The sequence below is a fragment of the Malaclemys terrapin genome, chromosome 19 (genome assembly GCF_027887155.1).
Source record: "Malaclemys terrapin pileata isolate rMalTer1 chromosome 19, rMalTer1.hap1, whole genome shotgun sequence".
NCBI lineage: Eukaryota > Metazoa > Chordata > Testudines > Emydidae > Malaclemys > Malaclemys terrapin.
In genome coordinates, this window is record NC_071523.1 from 893,898 (window position 1) to 912,850 (window position 18,953).

Sequence of the window (18,953 nt, forward strand, 5' to 3'; positions counted from 1 at the left end):
CGAGTTCAAGGGCGGGCGGAATCGCCCGCACTACAGGTATAGTATTGAAATTGTTATTTTTCTCTTTTGGGGGTTTTTTGTTTTTGCCGACCGCGTAAAGTTGAAATCGCGTATGTTGAATGCACGTAAGATGCGCCAGACCTGTAATTAATTGAGTGTATGTATCAGTAACTGAAGGGTAAAACACATTACAGGGATGTTATAATTAACCCAACTCAAGCGAAAGAAAATCCTAATTAAAGCTACACTTAAAAGAAATCTAAACTCAGCTTTCACTCAGGATTTCCAATGCTTGTTGTTAGCATAATTACACAATAGGGTTACCATACGTCCGTTTTTTCCCGGACATGTCCGGCTTTTTGGTAATCAAACCCCCGTCCGGGGGAATTGCCAAAAATCCGAACATGTCTGGGAAAAATACTGGCCGGGCACTTTCCCTCACGGGCTCCAGCTGCTCTGCTCCTCCCCTGACTCTTCGGCTCTGTTTAAGAGCTGAGCTGCCCGAGTGCTCTGGCTTCGGGCAGCCCCCTTGCCTCCGGACCCCGAGCTGCCGGCCGGGCACTTCTCCTTGCGGGCTCCAGCTGCTCTGCTACCTCACCATTATTCCTAATAATCAATATTAATTTTCACTGCATTCTCCATGGTTTAGATTTATTTTCTTGTTTAGAATAAGGTCCCAATCTTAACTGCTTATTTGTAGCATTACCACCACCACCACCAGTATTTGTATTACCATGGATTCTTAAATAAAAACATCTCATATAGATAACCATGTCTCCCTCGCTAGCAGCTTGTTTTGCTCACAGACTTTTCTCTGTTTCACCCTCACTTTGTAGGTTTTACAAACATTTTACAGTTTATGAAGCACTTAGCAACCCCCAACCAAGAACAGAGCGGGAGGGAGAAGGGAGAATGTGGGGTGCTCAGAGGAGGGGGCAGAGTTGGGGTGGGGACTTTGGGGAAGGGGTTGGAATGGGGGTGGGGAGGGGGCGGAGGCAGGGATGGGGAAGAGGCGGAGTTGGGGTGGGGCCAGAGCCCCCGTGGAGTGTCCTCTTTTTTCAGTGTTGAAATACGGTAACCCTATCTAACATTTTTACCCTAAATTGATGTATTGTCAAATTTAACTAGGGTTACCATACGTCCGGATTTTCCCGGACATGTCCGGCTTTTGGGGGCTCAAATCCCCGTCCGGGGGGAAATCCCCAAAAGCCGGGCATGTCCGGGAAAATCGGGAGGGCTGGGTGGTGCTCGGCCGGGGCCGGCGGTGCGGGGCCGGGGGCATGGTGCCGGGCCGGGAACTAGGGGCGCAGTGCCGGGCGCGGGGCCGGACGGGGAGCCGGGGGCGCGGGGCCGGGCCGGGGCCCGGGCTGGGAGCCGGTCAGCCGGGCCCGCGGGGAGCCGGGCCGGCGGGGAGCCGGTCAGCCGGGCCCGCGGGGAGCCGGGCCGGCGGGGAGCCGGTCAGCCGGGCCCGCGGGGAGCCGGTCAGCCGGGCCCGCGGGGAGCCGGTCAGCCGGGCCGGCGGGCCCGCGGGGAGCCCGGGGGTGCGCCGGGCCGCCGGGGGCCGGCAGTGCTGGGCGGGCCGGGGGTGGTCGCCCGGGGCCGCGCCTCCTCCCCCCCACACCCCCCTTACCTGCTTCAGGCTTCCCGCGAATCAAATGTTCGCGGGAAGCAGGGGAGGGGGCGGAGACTTTGGGGAGGGGGCGGGGTTGGGGCGGGGGTATGGGCGGGGCTGGGGGCGGGGCCGGGGGCCGTGGAGTGTCCTCCATTTGGAGGCAGAGAATATGGTAACCCTAAATTTAACTCCACCTTGTGTGTGTCTGTGGCTAGCCTCCACAGCCATGCAGTGCCATGTGTAGCAGTTAGGAACAGAGAATTGCTGCACTGGAACACAGCAGTGTCCAGTCTCCACCTGTGGATAAGGTTATATAGCATTTTGCATACCAAGTGACACCAGGACCTTAACCGCAGCCCTGCAAGAGGCTCTCCCTTCCCCCAACCCCAACAGATTTTGAACACCAACGAAGAGACGTTACAAGCAAAAAAAGAGTTTGAGACACACCAACTCCTGCATCATTTAATCAAAGCAGCCATGTGATTTTATTGTGGCAAGCCCTGTCCTCCTTTCCCTCTCTACATCATCTCTTAGCTTGGACTGAGAGCCCATCAGGGCAGGGACCCTTGTAAAATGCCATGCATGTTCATGTACTGGAATATGCTGGCTTTTCGCCAAGCGTCTGAGGCACTGAACTCCAGCCAGATTTGATTATTCCGAGAGAAGAATACCTTCCTCTTTTTCAGCTAAGAGTCTGGAGAGGACAAGGCGGGAAGCAGGTGAAAGATATGCAAGTTCTCTAGAAGACTGGCCTTTAGCTGCAGAGCCCCTTATTCAGAGCAGAGTTAGAGGTATGTTGTATCTTTGATGTGCATTAGCGTGTCTCCTCAGTTAGATAGGTCCTCCCCTTTCCATTCAGACAGGAGTTGGCCACTGGTGAAAGATCTTTGCAGTGACCTATTGTACAGCTGAGCTCCTGCTAAGCAGTCAGGCCGCCGTTCTTTGCAGTGTGCATGCCTCAGAGATGCAGCAAGGAATACGCTTCAGAGTGTGGACAATAAAAGTTATGCATCTCTGACTCAGAACCAAGGATTCAGAGCACTGCCTAGCAGTTGATGTGCAAAGCACAGATACCGTAGATAGCAGCAGCAAGACACCCAAGGTTACAGCTCCTGGCAGCAGATGAAAGTCAGCTTGCTTTCTACCCGGGAGCCTGGCAGCTGCAGAAATTCACTGGCACAATGGGAAGTCTAAGTCCCTACACAGTCCCTTTTCAAAGAGGTTCTCCATTTTTCATTGTTTTGGAAGAACTAGACTGAAATTAATCTCCTTTCAGGAAGGGATAAAGATTTAGTTGCAGCAATATCTGCATGGTCCATCCCCACCTATCAACAGGAACAAACTCTGCAGGCAAGGGCATGGGAACAGGAGAGCTGCATTCAGAGGGATGGGCAGGAGAAAAGGTCAGACAACACTAGTACCCAAGGAACAGTGCCAGCCACTGATGAGAGAGAGGTGGCAGCCAGAGAAACACTGCTGAAGCAGAACACAACAGAGGCCAATAAAAGTTAATAAGAATAGCCACACATAATGCACCAGTGAAACCTCGCACAACAGTATCAAGAAACACAGTCATGGCATCTTAGGCTGCAATCTCAATAGAGATTACAAAAACTATGCAAGGCCTGGTTAACCCTTGGCCAGAGATTGAGATGCCCAAGTGCTACAGGAGGTCTCATTGGCTGCCAGCTTGGCTGACACACCAGGATTGAACCAGGGACCTCCAGAACTAGAAGCATAAATCTCTACAGTTTGAGCTAAAAGGCAAGGCTCTTAGGGACTGTAACAGACTCGGAACCTCTGTGGATCAGGCATGGGTGGGAGGGGGGGGACATGGCAGACCCTTCTCCTGGAGCTAGTGATCACCTCAGGCTCCTCACAGTGCTAGGAGATGCTGTACTGCAGGAGGGCTCTCAAGTATTGGAACATTCAAAGGCCTCAATCAGGATCAAGGCCCCACTGTGCTCGGTGCTGTACAGAGAGACACATACAATTCCTGTTGTGGAGGGCTTAGAATCCTGAGGATCAGGTATTAACTCTGGTATCATGGCCTAACTACAAATGGGAAGTTAACAGCGCTGGGCTATTTTCTGGAAAAAAGTTTCCAGTTAATTGAGCCTCTTCCCCATTTGCAGGTAACTTGCAAGCAGACCAATTTTTACAAGTTTTTGTTCAATTGACACTTTACAGGTATCTGTAGAGCATGAAGTCATATGAGGTTATTTCTACTCCCTGTCTGAAATCACAAACTAATGGAAGGGATGTGGGTAGAAATCCAAGATGGTGGCACTTGGAGCTTTTGTTCTGTCTCTGTACAGCCCCTAGCACTACAGAATCCTGGGTCATGACTGGGGCTCCTCGGTGATATGATAATACAAGCAAGAAATAATTATAATCTCTAGTGCAAACACATTTGAGGATATTCATGAGACTTAGACTTTCTTGCAAACAATCAAAGAAAGCTTAAACGTGCCAATAAGGATTGTGTATACAATTAACATTACCGATCCAGATTTCCGGCTGGCTTCAATGGAGCTGTGCCAGTTTACACCAGATGGGGATCTGGCCCAGTGTTTTTATTTAAAAAATGTTCACATCTTTTTGTTGTATTTGTCAAGTGCTAGTAACTTTCTCCCAGCTTAAGTTCTCCCCCCCGGAAGTTTCTGTTGGATACAGAATACTTTGCCTCCTGTTCTAAGTAATGCTAGGCTAAGTTTGATGACTGCTGCGTTCCACTCCAGAGGTAGGTGCACTTTTGGATGAAGATATTTCCGCATTATGTGGACGTTAAAAAAAATGTGGAGGGAATTTTGCCATGGACTTGAATGGAAGCAGGATTGGATTTTATAGGCTGGAAAATACTTTGGGATGCAAAGTGCTACCTAAAAGCAGGATCAAGAGAAGAGCTGACAAGGCATCCCAGCTGACCCTTTCTTCTCATGGGATCCCGGAGTCCAGGCTGTAACCTGAGCCCGAATGTCTTCACAGCAATTTTACAGCCCTGCAGCCTGCGCTCCGCATGCACAAGTCAGCTGACTCAGGGCACAGGTGTTTAATTGCGGCATAAATGCACCCACAGAGGCTAAGGAATTCCTTTCCCTTGTACTACTAGCACTTTCCTCGTATTAGTATTCCAGTTCTCTTCCACTATCTCCTTTGATAAGATGGGTCATTTTTAAAAGTCACAAGTAGTTGTCCCCAGGCATTGTAACCTGGCCTCATCGGTTCTGAATCAGAGAAAGATTTACTATCATATTCCTTGGAATATGAGGATATTGCTTAATGTATTACAGAGGGGTTTGGAGCATCTGGCTCTCTGCAGGTCTTACCTGCACAGCTGCACTCTGTGTCTCTCACACTGCATGCTCAGTTGCTCCTGATTGTCACTAATTAGTGCTGTATTTTCACAGTGCTAGGAGCTACATCCTTTTTAACTGGAAGTTATTAATACATGAAAATGCTCTGTAGTCTCTGCCACCATTGTGTGCCGACTGAATTGAGTTACTTCACAGGTAAGTGGCCCAGAATAGGCGATCAAACCAGTATGTGCACAACATAATGTTTATGCTGCAGTTAATGTAAATCTTCTGTATAGATTTGAATAAAGCTGTTTCCAGCAGATCTGCCTTCAGGTAGCTCCTAAAGACAGACTTTATGGCTGCTTAGATACAGCAACGCTGCCACACCCAGGCTTTGTAAGACATGATACAGTTTAAGATGATTTACTGTGTGGAGGTGGAGCAATTTTTCCATACCATGTTGAACTCCTGGAACTGACAGAACATCCTGCCTAGCATCTGCACACATCAGAAGGGAGATAGTGGAGAGAGAGTCACAACCTGAGCCTCAACCTTAACTTAGAGATGCTATTTGACACGCTCGGAGGCAGCAATTCTTAACTTCGCACAGAACCAGCATGGTCTTTCTGAGGCTTGATTGCCCCAGTGCCTCAATTAGTTGGGTTTGAAACATGGCAGAACATATAAAAGGCTGTGGAAACCCCTCCATTTGCCTCTTTTCTGCGCCAGCCTCTGGACTATGAACTTATACTAATGGGAGCATTCTAACCAATGGACTGAGGACCTTCCAATGATTTGGAAGCAGCCAGAGACTTTACTTAAGCCAACAGTTTATTCCATCACTGCTACAAGCCCGAACCAAAGAACTTTGCATTTATTGTATGTATTTGATTCCTTTAACTCTCACCTATCTTTCTTATGAATAAACCTTTAGATGCTAAAGGATTGGCATCAGCATCATTTTTGGGTAAGATCGAAGTTATATATTAACCTGGGTGTGTGGCTAGTCCTTTGGGATCAGGAGAACCTTTTATTTGATGAGACTGTTTGTAAAGAACCACTCACCTTTAAATCCAGTGATGGTGATATAAGAACTGGAATGCCTAAGGAAACTGCTTTTATGATTTCTTGTTAGCGAGTATGGTGAAACAGAAGTTTACTTTTGTTGCTGACTTGGTATATCTTATGGAAGAAGAACTACTAATCTTGGGGGTGTATCTGCCCTATTTCTCAGCAGTTTGTCCTGAATTTGGCATCCTCAATTGCAACCCACTGAGGCACGGTTACACCTTGGGCAAGTCTCTGTGCTGACCTACCTCACAGGGGTGTGGGAATCCTCACAGAGGATAAACACATTCAAGACTGGGAAGTGCTCGGATACTACAGTGGTGGGAATTATAAGTCCCTTTGATAGATAAGGCTGACACCTGCAAGGATGACCATGGTCAGAATTGGTCCTCCAGCATCACAGCGCCCTTGCACCTGCTACAGCATCAGTTCAGGACTGATGCAGAGCCCTGCACACTGAATCACCAGCAGCACTTCCCGCAGCACTCAGACTCTACTGGACTCAGAAATGCTCCACTAGCTCCTGGCATCAGCCAGGGCTCTGTAAGTGTCATACTCACAGCTCAGCTCAGACCTGTAGTGTCTGTTGACTATTTCTTTGTCTGAAGGAGATTTAGGGCTTGGAGTGAAGAGGGGTGATGTATAAAGTAGTGGAGTTCGGCAAGATCCCATCGGGCCCAGCCTGGGAAACACAGGGCAGACGTGAGAGGGGTTTGCTTGCCAGTTTAAGACCTTGGTGTGCAGTTGCTGACTCAGTTTATTTCAAGAGATCAGGAAAGTCAGTGAGGACAGCATCACAGTGCAAGCTAAAAGGGAGACCGTACTGGGTTCACTCAGGCAAACACAGGACTTTTTCCTTCTTAGGAAAGATCCTTTAGACCTTTATCAGGTCATTAACATTAATGCCTTATTTTCATAATTTTTCAGGCCAGGAAGGACTGACATGATCATCTAGTCTGACCTCCTGCAGAGCCCAGGCTGTAGAATTTTACCCAGTGATTCCTGTGTTGCAGTGTGATCTGTGGTTGGGCTAAAGTATCTCTGTAACAACATCCAATCAGGAGTCAAAGCCTCCAAGTGATGGAGGACTCACCGCATCCCTTGGCAAGTTATGCTGATGGTTAATTACCTTCACTGTTAAAAGTCTACATCTGATTTCAGCGTGAACTTTGCTGGCTTCTACTTTCAGTCACTGGATAGTATTATGCCTTCCTCTGTGCGGTTAGGGAGCCCTCCGGCATCAGAAAACTCCTTCCTGCCTTGGTGCCTGTAGACAGTGATCAGGCAGGATGAAACAGGGTTTACTTTGGGGCTAATCCAGTTCTTCCATTGGCTGGGGACCCGGCCGATGGTGTGGTGTTAACTGAGGGTAGCTGAGACAGCTCAGGAAAGCAAGCAGGCACAAAGCACACACACACTGCTGGTCATCTCACCATGGACTAGGCTCTGCTCTGAACCTCACTGCGCATCAACTGGACTGCACCAGGCACATGTCAGGTCAAAGCTTCGGCCCTAGGAGGTGTGCATTGTGCACAGAGGGGGCAGACCAATAAGGGTTTCTAGGAGTTCTCACATCACCACCCCTCTGGCTTGCTCTCCTCACAGCCTCTCCCTAGGGGGCCTGGCAGGGCAGCCCTATTTGTAACATCACAGATATTGGTGGAGTCACAACAAGGCTAGAGTTAGTCCCCAAGTGTTTGTGTTGAAGTCACTGTGTCTAAGGGCTTGTCTACACTACTGCGCGGGGTTGATCTAAGACACTCAACTTCAGCTATGTGAATAGCATAGCTGAAGTTGACGTAATTAGATCTACTTACCGCGGTGTCTTCGCTGCGGTAAGTCGACAGCTAACGCTCTCCCATCAACTCTGCTTGCGCTTCTTGTTCTGGTGGAGTACCGGAGTCGATGGGAGAGCACTCAGTGGTCGATTTATCGTGTCTATACTAGATGTGATAAATCGACCCCCGCTGGATCGATCACTGCCTGCTGATCCAGTGGGTAGTGTAGACAAGCCTAAGGCTCCAGACTGCTGTCAGACACAGCCCTGGGGCAATGGAGTGTTTAAGAGAATATTTGCCAGGGCAAATCCCAAAAGCAAAACCTGCCTGTTGAAAGTGTTCCTCGGGCAGACTTTGCCTGGGCTCAGATTCAGTGAGTCCCAGCATGTCTCCAGCCTGGGCTGTCTCAGGTGCAGAGCTCTAACCCACCTGGCCAGGTCTCTGCATAGCAGAAGGCCAGGCTCTGGCCTCAGTGAAATGTAAAGAGGCAGGCACTTTTCCCTAGCTGTGTTGCAGCCCTGGGAGAGCAGGCCAGGTGCATGCAGTCAAGGAAGCAGCCTAGAGAGAGAAGCACCTACTCCTGAGGGTGGGGTGAATGGGGCTTCCAGGGTCACAAGGCAAAGGAGGTCACAGTGGGCCCATTCTGACCTCCTGCATCACTGGAGGAGAGAGTTCCTTCCTATCAGCAAGGCACAAGGGCCGTACACATCCCCTTGCTCATGGTAGGGTGGCAGGACAATCACTGGGGGAGAGAGGGCTGTGTCTGGAATGACCCTACAATCACATTGCTTTCAAAGTGGAGTGTCATGGACTGGATCGCCTACCTGGATTCCATTAGGGTAAACTTCTCCTTCCCCGATTGAGTCTACCAGATCTTCCTCATCCAGCGTCGCCCGCCTGTAGGTGGACATCTGAAACGTCAAATGGAGAACAGATTCCCTTAGCATCTCCATGGCAAGGAACATTTAAAGGCACCAGCCAGACAGACACTGCTTTGCAAACAGGGCAACTCAGACATCAGCTCAGCCCTTGCTGGCTGGATCCCCATCTCCTGTGATCTTTGCTCAGACTAAGAAGCTAGTGATTCCGGAGCCATATGTCCAAGTGTTACCAGGTAAGTCTCTGAACAAGGTTAATCAGGGCAACCTCCCCTTTCTTCCTGGATCAGTTCCGCAGATCCTTCCCAGAGAGTTGAAGTGGAATGGCACTTGAGGCAGCGAGAGAGGCTTTGGCTGGGACATCTGCCCAGCCAGGTTGTAAGTCCTCCTTTGTGCTGAATCCAAGTGATTGAGATATAAAGTTACTGAACAATTATAATCTGAAGAAACTCAAAAAAGGCACAAGAAAGTCAGCCCACCCACAGGCCAAACCATCCGCCCCCATGTCTCCTCTGAAGCCCTCCTCTGAGCCTTAAGTAAACTTTCTCTTTCAATGGGAAGAAAGACTCCTGTGCAGAGAGGGGCTGCCTAGCTCAGCCTGGGAACATCAGACATGCACGTTTCAAAACACAGGATCAGGGAGCAAGTCAGAGAACAGGAAGTAAAATAAAGTCTGCCTGCGTTTGTAAAGCTGCATTCCACAGCAGGAGCCAACTGATTGTTCAAAACTTTCAGAGGCCAGCCTCCTTTTCTCCTTGTTAGCTCCACCCTACCCCAACTCCATCTCTAACCTGCTGTGTCCCTCCTGCTTATCTAGCACACCAGGGCTGCGCTCCAGAGAGGAGAGTGAGGGGATGGCCAGAGAAGCAGATGGTTCTCGCAGCCATCATCATCCAAATGATACACCAAGAAATAATCGTTTCTTTCACATGCTGGACCTTTCCATGTAGGCACACATGCTGAGTGTGCCATGCCAGTCTGGAGCTTGCACCTGTGCCTAGGATGACAAGATGTCCAGCTGGCTGGATTGTCTCAGCTTTGAGGGACCACCCCTAGGGGGTCTGAAACTGGGGTAGTGCACTAGATTCAATTGAACCAACCAACTTCTCCAACTCCACCACCACCCACCAGGCAAGGTTTGCAACTGTTGTCTACCAAATCTAGCTGCTACCCAAGCAGCACCCAGTCTATCAGCCAAGCCACCCCTGCCTTTGCCTCAAGCCTTCCTAAATGGAGTAAGCTATGCCCTGGCTCCAGCTTTAGAGGTCAAATCCTGGTACCCTTATGTAGGCTCCCCCATTTAAACTCTTGCCCCATGTAGTCCCCATCCATACCTCTATTTAGAGGCCTCCAGACTGCTGCAGTCTCTGAATTGTTCTAAGTTGGCCCTGCCAAAATTAGCAATGTGTCCAGCCCCAAACCCTGGATCTGAGCATATTCAGTACCTAGGTTTTACAGTTCAGGTTTATCTCTAGCCAGACACAATGAGAGTGCTACCTTTTGAGGGGACTAGAAATGCATCATGACTGAGGTCACAGCAGCGAGTGGCAGGCAAGCCAGTAACTTATTACTGAATGGTTACTGTGGGAAATCAGGATATGAACCACAGGGGACTAGGACAGGATCTCTTGTAAGGACACCACAACCTTAGCTTAGGTTTAGGAGCCTAGACAGGGATTCGTGGAAACTGAGTCCCTGTGCAGAAGGGCAGAGCAGTGGTTTCACTCTGGCAGGAGGCCATGCAAAACTCTGGAGTCCTGAGTGAGGTCTTTGTGTTTGTTCAAGCTCCAGGCACGACTGAGAGGCCTGAGTGCATGAACTGTGGGAGACAAAGAGCACCTTATGCCTTCTTTGCATTCCTCCTACTTGGGCCTATCTGCAGGTCAGCATAGCCTCCAGCATATGTTAGAGCAGCCCTGAGGCTGCTCCAACTTAACTCTGCTTCCCCAAGAACCAGACAATATCTGGAGCACCGTGTTTTCTGCCCATGCCTCCTTCTCACCCCTGGCCTGCCCCAAAGGTGCCCCTTATGCTAGAGCCTGGGACAAGGCAGATCTATGGCAGTGGGAGAGTCCCCTTGTAGGATGATTCCAGCCCCTTTACTCCACCAGAGCCCTGTAACGAGGCCTTAGCAGGATAGAGAATCTGCCTTGGAGGGTGCAAGGAAAAAACCCAGCTCCCTCCAGAAGGCCCCAAGACCATGAGCTGAAATCCCCACTGCCCCAAGCTATATTTTCATACAAGTCTAATTGAAAGTCTGATTCCCTCTACAGTATTCTTACCTCTTCCCCCCAAGCAGATACTCAGGGTGAAGTCGCTCAGGCCCCAGAGCAGGGATGGGGAAGGGGAGATCGTGCTCCACAGCAGCACAGGAAGCCTGAGTCTCCACTGCCCATACGTGGGTATCCCATCTGCCTGGGCCAAAGGAGGGTGAAATGCTACCTTCCAATTTGTTAGGGTTTCACCTGCACTTTGGCCAGCTGTCTCCATGAGCTGTAAGGCAGAGGGCAATCAAATCACTGACTTCACCTCCTCCCTGCCCTCAACCCATGACCCTGACGACACAGGCTGTGTTGGCACTAGACTGCCAAGTAGTGTTGCCAACAGTCTAATGGCACAAACCAAACCATCCTTGTCCCACCCCCTGCCCTGCCCCTTCCCCAGACACCCCACCCCCTGCTCACTCCATTTCCCCTCCCTCCATCACTCATTCCCCCCCACCCTCACTCACTTTCACCAGGCTAGGGCAGGGGGTTGGTGTGCAGGCTCTGGGAAGGAGTTGGGGTGCAGGAGAGGGTGAGGGGTCAGGCTCTGGGAGGGAGTTTGGGTGTGGGCTCTGGGCTGGGGGTTGGGAGCAGGTGAGGGGTGCAAGCTCTGGCCAGGCAGCACTTACCTTGGGTGGATCCCAAAAGCAACTGGCACATCCCCCTGGCAGCAGCTCCGGGGGGCGGGGGGGGGCGCAGGGGATCTCCACATGCTGCTGGCTCTGCCCTCAAGCAATGCCCCTGCAGCGCCAATTGGCGGCAGTTCCCAGCCAATAGGAGCTGTGGAATCAGCACTTAGGGTGAGGCAGCACACAGAGACCCCCTGCCCTCCAAGGGCCGCAGGGACATGCCAGCCGCTTCTGGAAGCAGCACGGAGCCAAGGCAGGTAGGGAGCCTGCCTTAACCCTGCTGGACTGTTAGCACCTAAAATCTCCCAGTTTGGCTGCAGTAGCCTCCGGGAGATAGAGCACAATACCAGGAGAGTTGGCAACCCTACTGCCAAGCCAGCGCACTGTTCCACTTGCCTTGCGCTGCAGCAATGCCACAAACACTAGGGTTACCATTCGTCCGGATTTACCCGGACATGTCCTCCTTTTTGTGCTAAAAATAGCGTCCGGGGGGAATTTGTAAAGCACTCACAATGTCCGGGATTTCCCCCCGGCAGAGCAGAGCGAGCGGCTGGGAGGGCTGCAGGGAAGTCCCGGGCTGGACTCAGGAGCAGCTGTAGAGGAGCCGGATCCGCCCTGCATTCTGAGCCGGCAGCTCCCTTGCAGCCCAGTCCGGCAGCACTGTGCAGGGCCAGGGACCGGGTTTTGTTGTGCAGGGCCAGGGACCGGGTTTTGTTGTGCTGGGGAGCTCAGCCACGTGTCCGGCTCGGCTGCACAGAGCCCAACACCCTGTTCTGAGCAGCAGGGTAAGGAGGTAAGGGGGCAGGAAGGTTCTGGAGGTGGCAGTCAAGAAACGGGGGGGGGCTTTTTGGGGGGAGTGGAGAAAGTTTTGGGCAGTCAGGGTACAGGTAGGGGGTAGGGTCCTGGGGGGCAGTTGGGGGGGGTCTTAGGAGGGGGCAGTTAGGGGACAAGGAACAGGGAGTCTTAGGTAGGGGGTGGGGTTCTGGAGGGCAGTTAGGAGCAGGGGTCCCAGGAGGGGGCAGTCAGGGGACAAGGAGCAGGGGGGGAGTGTTTGGGAGTTCTGGGGGGGGCTGTCAGGTGGCAGGGGTGGGGAGATGGATCGGAGCAGTCAGGGGACAGGGAGCAGAGGGGTTTAGGTGGGTCGGGAGTTCTGGGGGGGGGGCTGTCAGGGGGTGGGGAGTGGTTGGATGGGGCGTGGGAGTCCCAGGGGTCTGTCTGGGGGTGGGGGTGTGGATAAGGGTTGGGGCAGTCAGGGCACAAGAGGCAGGGAGGCTTAGATAGGGAGTGGAGTCCTGGGGGGCAGTTAGGGGCAGGGGTCCCAGGAGGGGGCAGTCAGGGGACAAGGAACGGGGGGAGGGTTGGGGGTTCTGGGGGGGCGGGAAGTGGGAGGGACAGGGGCGGGGCTCCTCCCGTCCTCTTTTTTTCTTGCTGAAATATGGTAACCCTAACAAACACCCAAGCTCCAAGACTCTCCTCAGTCTGTAAAACCCTATTACCCCAAGTGCTGAGCAGCATTCTTGGCTGTGGAACTGAAATACATTTCCCCAGTGCAGGAAGGAATCACAGCCAATTGGACAAACAGTGGTACTGAGATACAGCTCCAGGACTAGCAGCTAAGGGGTTAACCAGGAAATTCTAGTCTGACAACAATCTACTAGTCCTGTTTTGAGACACTTCTTCCTCCCTTTCCACGTGTCCCACAAACACTCCTCTTCTATATTAAACAGAACATTCAAACACAACCCCTGCCACAGCTGGCCTTGCTCCTTCTTTCTAACAAGCAGCTGCTGCCACTTAGCCTCTTGAACTATCCTGCAGGATATTGCACCTGGGTTTTAATTCCTTAGTCAGGGACTGGTGCTCTCCCTACAGCAGTCTGCATTCAAAAACTGATAAATACAGGCCCCAGCAAGGCCGTGTATATTTATGAATTGGCTAATACCAATCTAAAGTAATATACTCCTACATTTCATCTGAGTGTCAGTTACAACTGTAAAGTTAATTGAATCCACCTCTCTGAAACCCTGCGAATGCTAGAATCAGGGTATAGGAGGGAAATATTTAGAGATCAAAAGAAAACACAGCTGGAAATGAAGCTGGGGATATTCCAGGTTTCTGATTTATGATACAAGAATGTTTCAGGGCAAGCAGGCCAAACCCACCAAACAGCATGATGGAATCATTGGGACTGTGGGTGCTTGTTGCTGTCACAGATCCCAAGTCTGCAAGCTGGCCTGTGGGGGCTGACCCTTATGAAGCTCCAGTGAAGTCAAAAGGGGTCAGCCCTCAGCAGAGCTTGCAGGATTGGGGTCACAGAGGGAAAATCCTCAACTAGCTGTTTTGAATTTCAGAGTTGAATCAGAAGGCATCAGTTACATGCTTCTGACTCTTGAATATAGTTTTGCACCCTGTTTCAGTGTTCAAATACTGCCTCCAAAACAGAGTGAGATGATAACTTAGAACAAACAGTGTGTGATGGGGTGTGCCAGCCTTCTCTGCTCCCTGCTAGAGGCATTGCTGCCCTGACACACCCACCCAAAGGAGGAGAGTCACCTGGGAAAGAGGGGCGTTCAGTGATGTTAGACTTCCAAGCACCGCCTAGACAAGCCATGGCTACACTAGAAAGGCTACAGCAGCACAGCTGCAGTGTAGACACTTAATTACATTGCACAGGGTGTAACATTTATCACAGCACTGAGCGATGTAGCTAAGCCGACCTAACTGGATTGTGTAGATCAGCCCCCAGGATCTGGCCGGACAGAACCACAGCTTGATTGTCCAGCTGTTAGAAGGGTCAGGAGGAGGCAGTAGCCAGTCAGGGACCCCAGGCGAGATAAGAAGGCTTGCCTCCTTCTTCAAAGGGGCAGAGCTGGGTAGGGTTGCCAACATTCTAGTCGCACAAAACTGAACACCCTTGCCCTGCTCCTGCCCCACCTCCAAGGCCCCAACCCTTCTCTGAGGCCTCGCCACCACCCACTCCATCCCTCCCTCTGTTGCTTGCTCTCCCCACCCTCACTCACTCGCTCATTGTACCAGGCTGGCTCAGGGGGCTCAGGTGCGGGAGGGGGTGAGGGCTCTGGCTGGGGCTGTGGGCTCTGGGGTGGGGCCAGGGATATGGGGTTTGGTGTGCAGGAGGGGGCTCTGGGCTGGGGGGTGGAGCTGAGGGGTCCGGAGTAAGGGAGGGGGCTCTGGACTGAGACAGGGGGTTGGGGTGTGAAAGGGGGTACGGGCTCTGGGCTGCAGTTGTGGGTTCTGGGGTGGGGCCAGAAATGAGGGGTTCAGGGTGTGAGAGGGGGCTCTGGGCTGGGGCAGTGGGTTGAGGTGTGGGGGGGATGAGAGCTCTGACTGGGTGTGCAGACTCTGGAGTGGGGCTGGAGCTGAGGGGTTTGGAGTGGGGCTGGAGCTGAGGGATTTGGAGTGTGGGGGGGTTCTGGGCTGGGGCGTTCAGAGTGTGGGAGGAGGCTCCAGATTGAAGCAGGGTGTGGGGTGTGGGAGGGAGTACGGGCTCTGGGCTGTAGTTGCGGGTTCCGGGTTGGGGCCAGAAATGAGGGGTGCAGGAGAGGGTTCCAGGCTGGGGCTGAGGGGTTCAGAGTGTGGAAGGGGGTTCCAGGCTGGGACTGAGGGGTTCAGAGTGTGGGAGGGGGTTCTTGGCTGGGGCAGGGGGTTGGTGTGCAGGGTAGTGTGAGGGCTCTGACTGAGGGTGCAGACTCTGGGGTGGGGCTGAGGATGAGGGGTTTAGGTGCTCCAGGCTGGGATCGAGGGGTTCAGAGGGGAGGGGATCAAGGCTAGGGCAGGGGATTGGAGTGTGGGGAGGAGTGGGGGTGGTCCGGCTGAGGGTGCCGGCTCGGGGGGGTTTGGGGGTGCAGGAGGGGGCTCCAGGCTGGGATCAAGGGGTTTGGAGGGTGGGGGGGATCAGGGCTGGGGCACAGGGTTGGGGTGCAGGGGGGGTGAGGGCTCTGGCTGGGGGTGCAGGCTCTGGGGTGGGGCTGGGGATGAGGGGTTTGTGGTACAGGAGGGTGCTCCAGGCTGAGAAGCCGGCACTTGGGGCGGGGGCAGCGCACAGAGTCCCTGGCTGTCCCTACGCATAGGAGCCGGACGGGGGACATGCTGGTGCTTCTGGGAGCCGTGTGGAGCCACAGCAGGTAGGGAGCTTGCGTTAGCCTTGCTGTGCCGCCAACCGGACTTTAAACACCCAGTCGAAAACCGGACACCTGGCAACCCTAGAGCTGGGTGAAACTGGGGCAGGAGAGGAGGGGCCTGCGGCCTTCAATTAAACCATGTGGCAAGCTGTTTATTTGGTCGTGGCTGCCATTTTTTAATTGAATTTAAATTGTTACTAGACTATAAGGGGCTCTCTGCTCAGGACATTTCGCTTCTGGTCAGCTTTGATACAGTGCTTCTCTTCCATGCTACCTTTCATCCAGTTTTACAAATAGAGAAACTGAGGCATGGAGGCTAAGTGACTCTCCCAAGATCACAGATTGAGGGCCCAGGCCCACTTCCACTGAAGTCAGGGTAGGTTTTGTCATCAACTTTTGTAGGAGCAGTTTGGGTTCATAAATCAATGTTAAAGCCAGGGTTAGGACCTAGGTTTCCCAGCCCTGTGTGCTAAGGACCCCAAATGGCTGCCTCTGTCTTTATAGCTTAGAGCTCCATTTCAGTATTGGATCTTTGTGTAGCCACAGAGGAACCACTGGAATTATAATGATATGACTTTAAATATGGACAGAAGAGGAAGGCTGTTCTTGGGGTTAACGCATGGGGCTCAGGAGTTCCAAGTCTCTACCACATGCTCTCTGTATGATCTTGGGCAAGTCACTTAGTCTCTCTGGAGCCCAGTTCCCCATCGGTGAAATGGTAGTAATGAAACTTGCTGTCTCCCACCCTCAGCCTGCATTGTCTGTTCAGACCGTAAGTGCTGCATGCAGGGACTGTCTCTGTTCTGTGTCTGTACAGTGCCTAGCGTAATGGGGTCCCAGTCCACGGCTGGGGCTCCTAGGTACAGTGCTTAGCACAACAGGCCCTGTCTCAGCTGGCACTTCTGCAGTATTGCTTCCAAATCATGATCTTGCATGTAGCTAAAATTCCTGGCATTTAATCAAGAGTGATATTTGCATGTTGGCATGAAATGAGTGGTGGTGTGAGGATTGGTGGCCGATGCCAACTCTGTCCACATATCTATTCAAGTGACATCATCATAGGACCTAATCACATCAGCCATACCATTAGGGGCTCGTTCACCTGCACATCTACCAATGTGATATATGCCATCATGTGCCAGCAATGCCCCTCTGCCATGTACATTGGCCAAACTGGACAGTCTCTACGCAAAAGAATTAATGGACACAAATCTGAAATCAGGAATCATAATACTCAAAAACCAGTGGGAGAACACTTTAACCTGTCTGGTCATTCAATGTCAGACCTGCGGGTGGCTATCTTACAACAGAAAAACTTCAAAAACAGACTCCTAGAGACTGCTGAGCTGGAATTGATATGCAAACTAGACACAATCAACTCAGGATTGAATAAGGACTGGGAATGGCTGAGCCATTACAAACATTGAATCTATCTCCCCTTGTAAGTATTCTCACACTTCTTATCAAACTGTCTGTACTGGGCTATCTTGATTATAACTTCAAAAGTTTTTTTTCCTCTTACTTAATTGGCCTCTCAGAGTTGGTAAGACAACTCCCACCTGTTTATGCTCTCTGTATGTGTGTGTATATATATCTCCTCAATATTTATTCCACTCTATATGCATCCGAAGAAGTGGGCTGTAGTCCACGAAAGCTTATGCTCTAATAAATTTGTTAGTCTCTAAGGTGCCACAAGTACTCCTGTTCTTTATGCCAGAATAAAGTGTCTTTTATTCCAGAATAAAGTGGACACATGGGGGGCTATACCAGTGTAGCTATAGTGCTATAATTATACCACTGTGGTTCCACCAGTAGGATTCCCTGCATATACAAGCCCTACATCTGAATGAAATGAGCATTGCCAGCAGATCAAGGGAAGTGATTATTCACATCTATTTGGCACTGGTGAGGCCACATCTGGAGTATTGCGTCCAGTTTTGGGTCCCCTCGCATAGGCGCCGAGTTTCTAATCTGCCGGGGGATGCTCCCCCCTGGCTCCGCCCCCACTCCACCCCTTCCCCCAATACCCCACCCCGGCCCTGCTTCTTTCCACCCCCGCCCCATCTCTTCCTGCCCTCGCCCTGCCTCTTTCCTGCCCAGTTCTGCCCCCTCCCCTGACTGCGCTGCGCCCTCGCTCCTCCCCTCTCCCCCCAGCACCTCCTGACACCGCGAAACAGCTGATCCATGGCAGGCGGTAGATGCTGGGAGGGCGGGGGAGGTGCTGATAGGGGGCTGCCGGTGGGTGCTCAGCACCCACCATTTTTTTCCCGTGGGTGCTCTAGCTGTGGAGCACCCACAGAGTCTACACCTCTGCCCCCCACTACAGAAGGGATGTGGACAAATTGGAGAGAGTCCAGTGGAGGGCAACAAAAATGATTAGGGGTGGGGCACATGACTTATGAGGAGAGGCTGAAGGAACTGGTCTTATTTAGTTTGCAGAAGAGAAGAGTGATGGGGGATTTGATAACAGCCTTCAACTACCTGAAGGAGCTAGGCTGTTCTCAGTGGTAGCAGATAACAGAAAAAGAAGCAATGGTCTCAAGTTGCAGTGGGGGAGGTCTAGGTTGGATATTAGGAAAAACTATTTCACTAGGAGGGTGGTGAAGCACTGGAATGGGTTACCTAGGGTGGTGGTGGAATCTCCATCCTTAGAGGTTTTTAAGGCTTGGCTTGACAAAGCCCTGGCTGGGATGATTTAGTTGGGGTTGGTCCTGCTTTGAGCAGGGGATTGCACTAGATGACCTCATGAGATCTCTTCCAACCCTAATCTTCTATGATTCTATGAAATCACTGGGGTTTTAAAGCCTAAAAGGCTGTTTCTTTAATAGTAGGGAATCCTTGTGCTTTTGGGAGGGCTTGGAGTTCAGCATTAACTATGGTCTCTGCATAGGCTGCTGTCTGGAAAGTGGCACCCACTCAACATCTAGGAGGAATTCCTGTCAGCCATGTGCTGGAATGGATCCATTAGCTCTTTCATGATGAAATTAAATATTTGCTGAACAGTCATAGCCCTTTTCATGTGCCCTTGTGGTCACTTCCCTTCTTCTCTTGGGGGTCAGGGACAGGAGGGTACTTTTGGGTTGTTTCACTCCTGGGTAGCGCAAACAGGCGGGGTTGGCTGGATTCATTCCTGTGTGAGTGCTGGGACAGGGAGAAAGGAAGGCAGTTTGTGCCTCTCCTATTCTGGGGCTGCTGGAGCCAGTTTGGCCCCCAGCAAAGACTGTGGCAACCCCCCCTCCCCCTTTGTTTGAAACAAACAAAAAGTTGTGCTCCTTTTTCAAAGGGA

The 18,953-nt window shown here is 51.7% G+C and overlaps 1 protein-coding gene across 1 annotated transcript in view; it reads right to left on the reverse strand.

Annotated features, from left to right (window-relative positions):
- ECE1 (endothelin converting enzyme 1) overlaps positions 1 to 18,953 on the reverse strand; it is a 142,350-nt gene that overhangs the window by 74,368 nt on the left and 49,029 nt on the right. Inside the window, 1 exon segment of the mRNA XM_054009096.1 lies at positions 8,582 to 8,668. Within this exon segment, the coding sequence (XP_053865071.1) occupies positions 8,582 to 8,668 (87 nt within the window).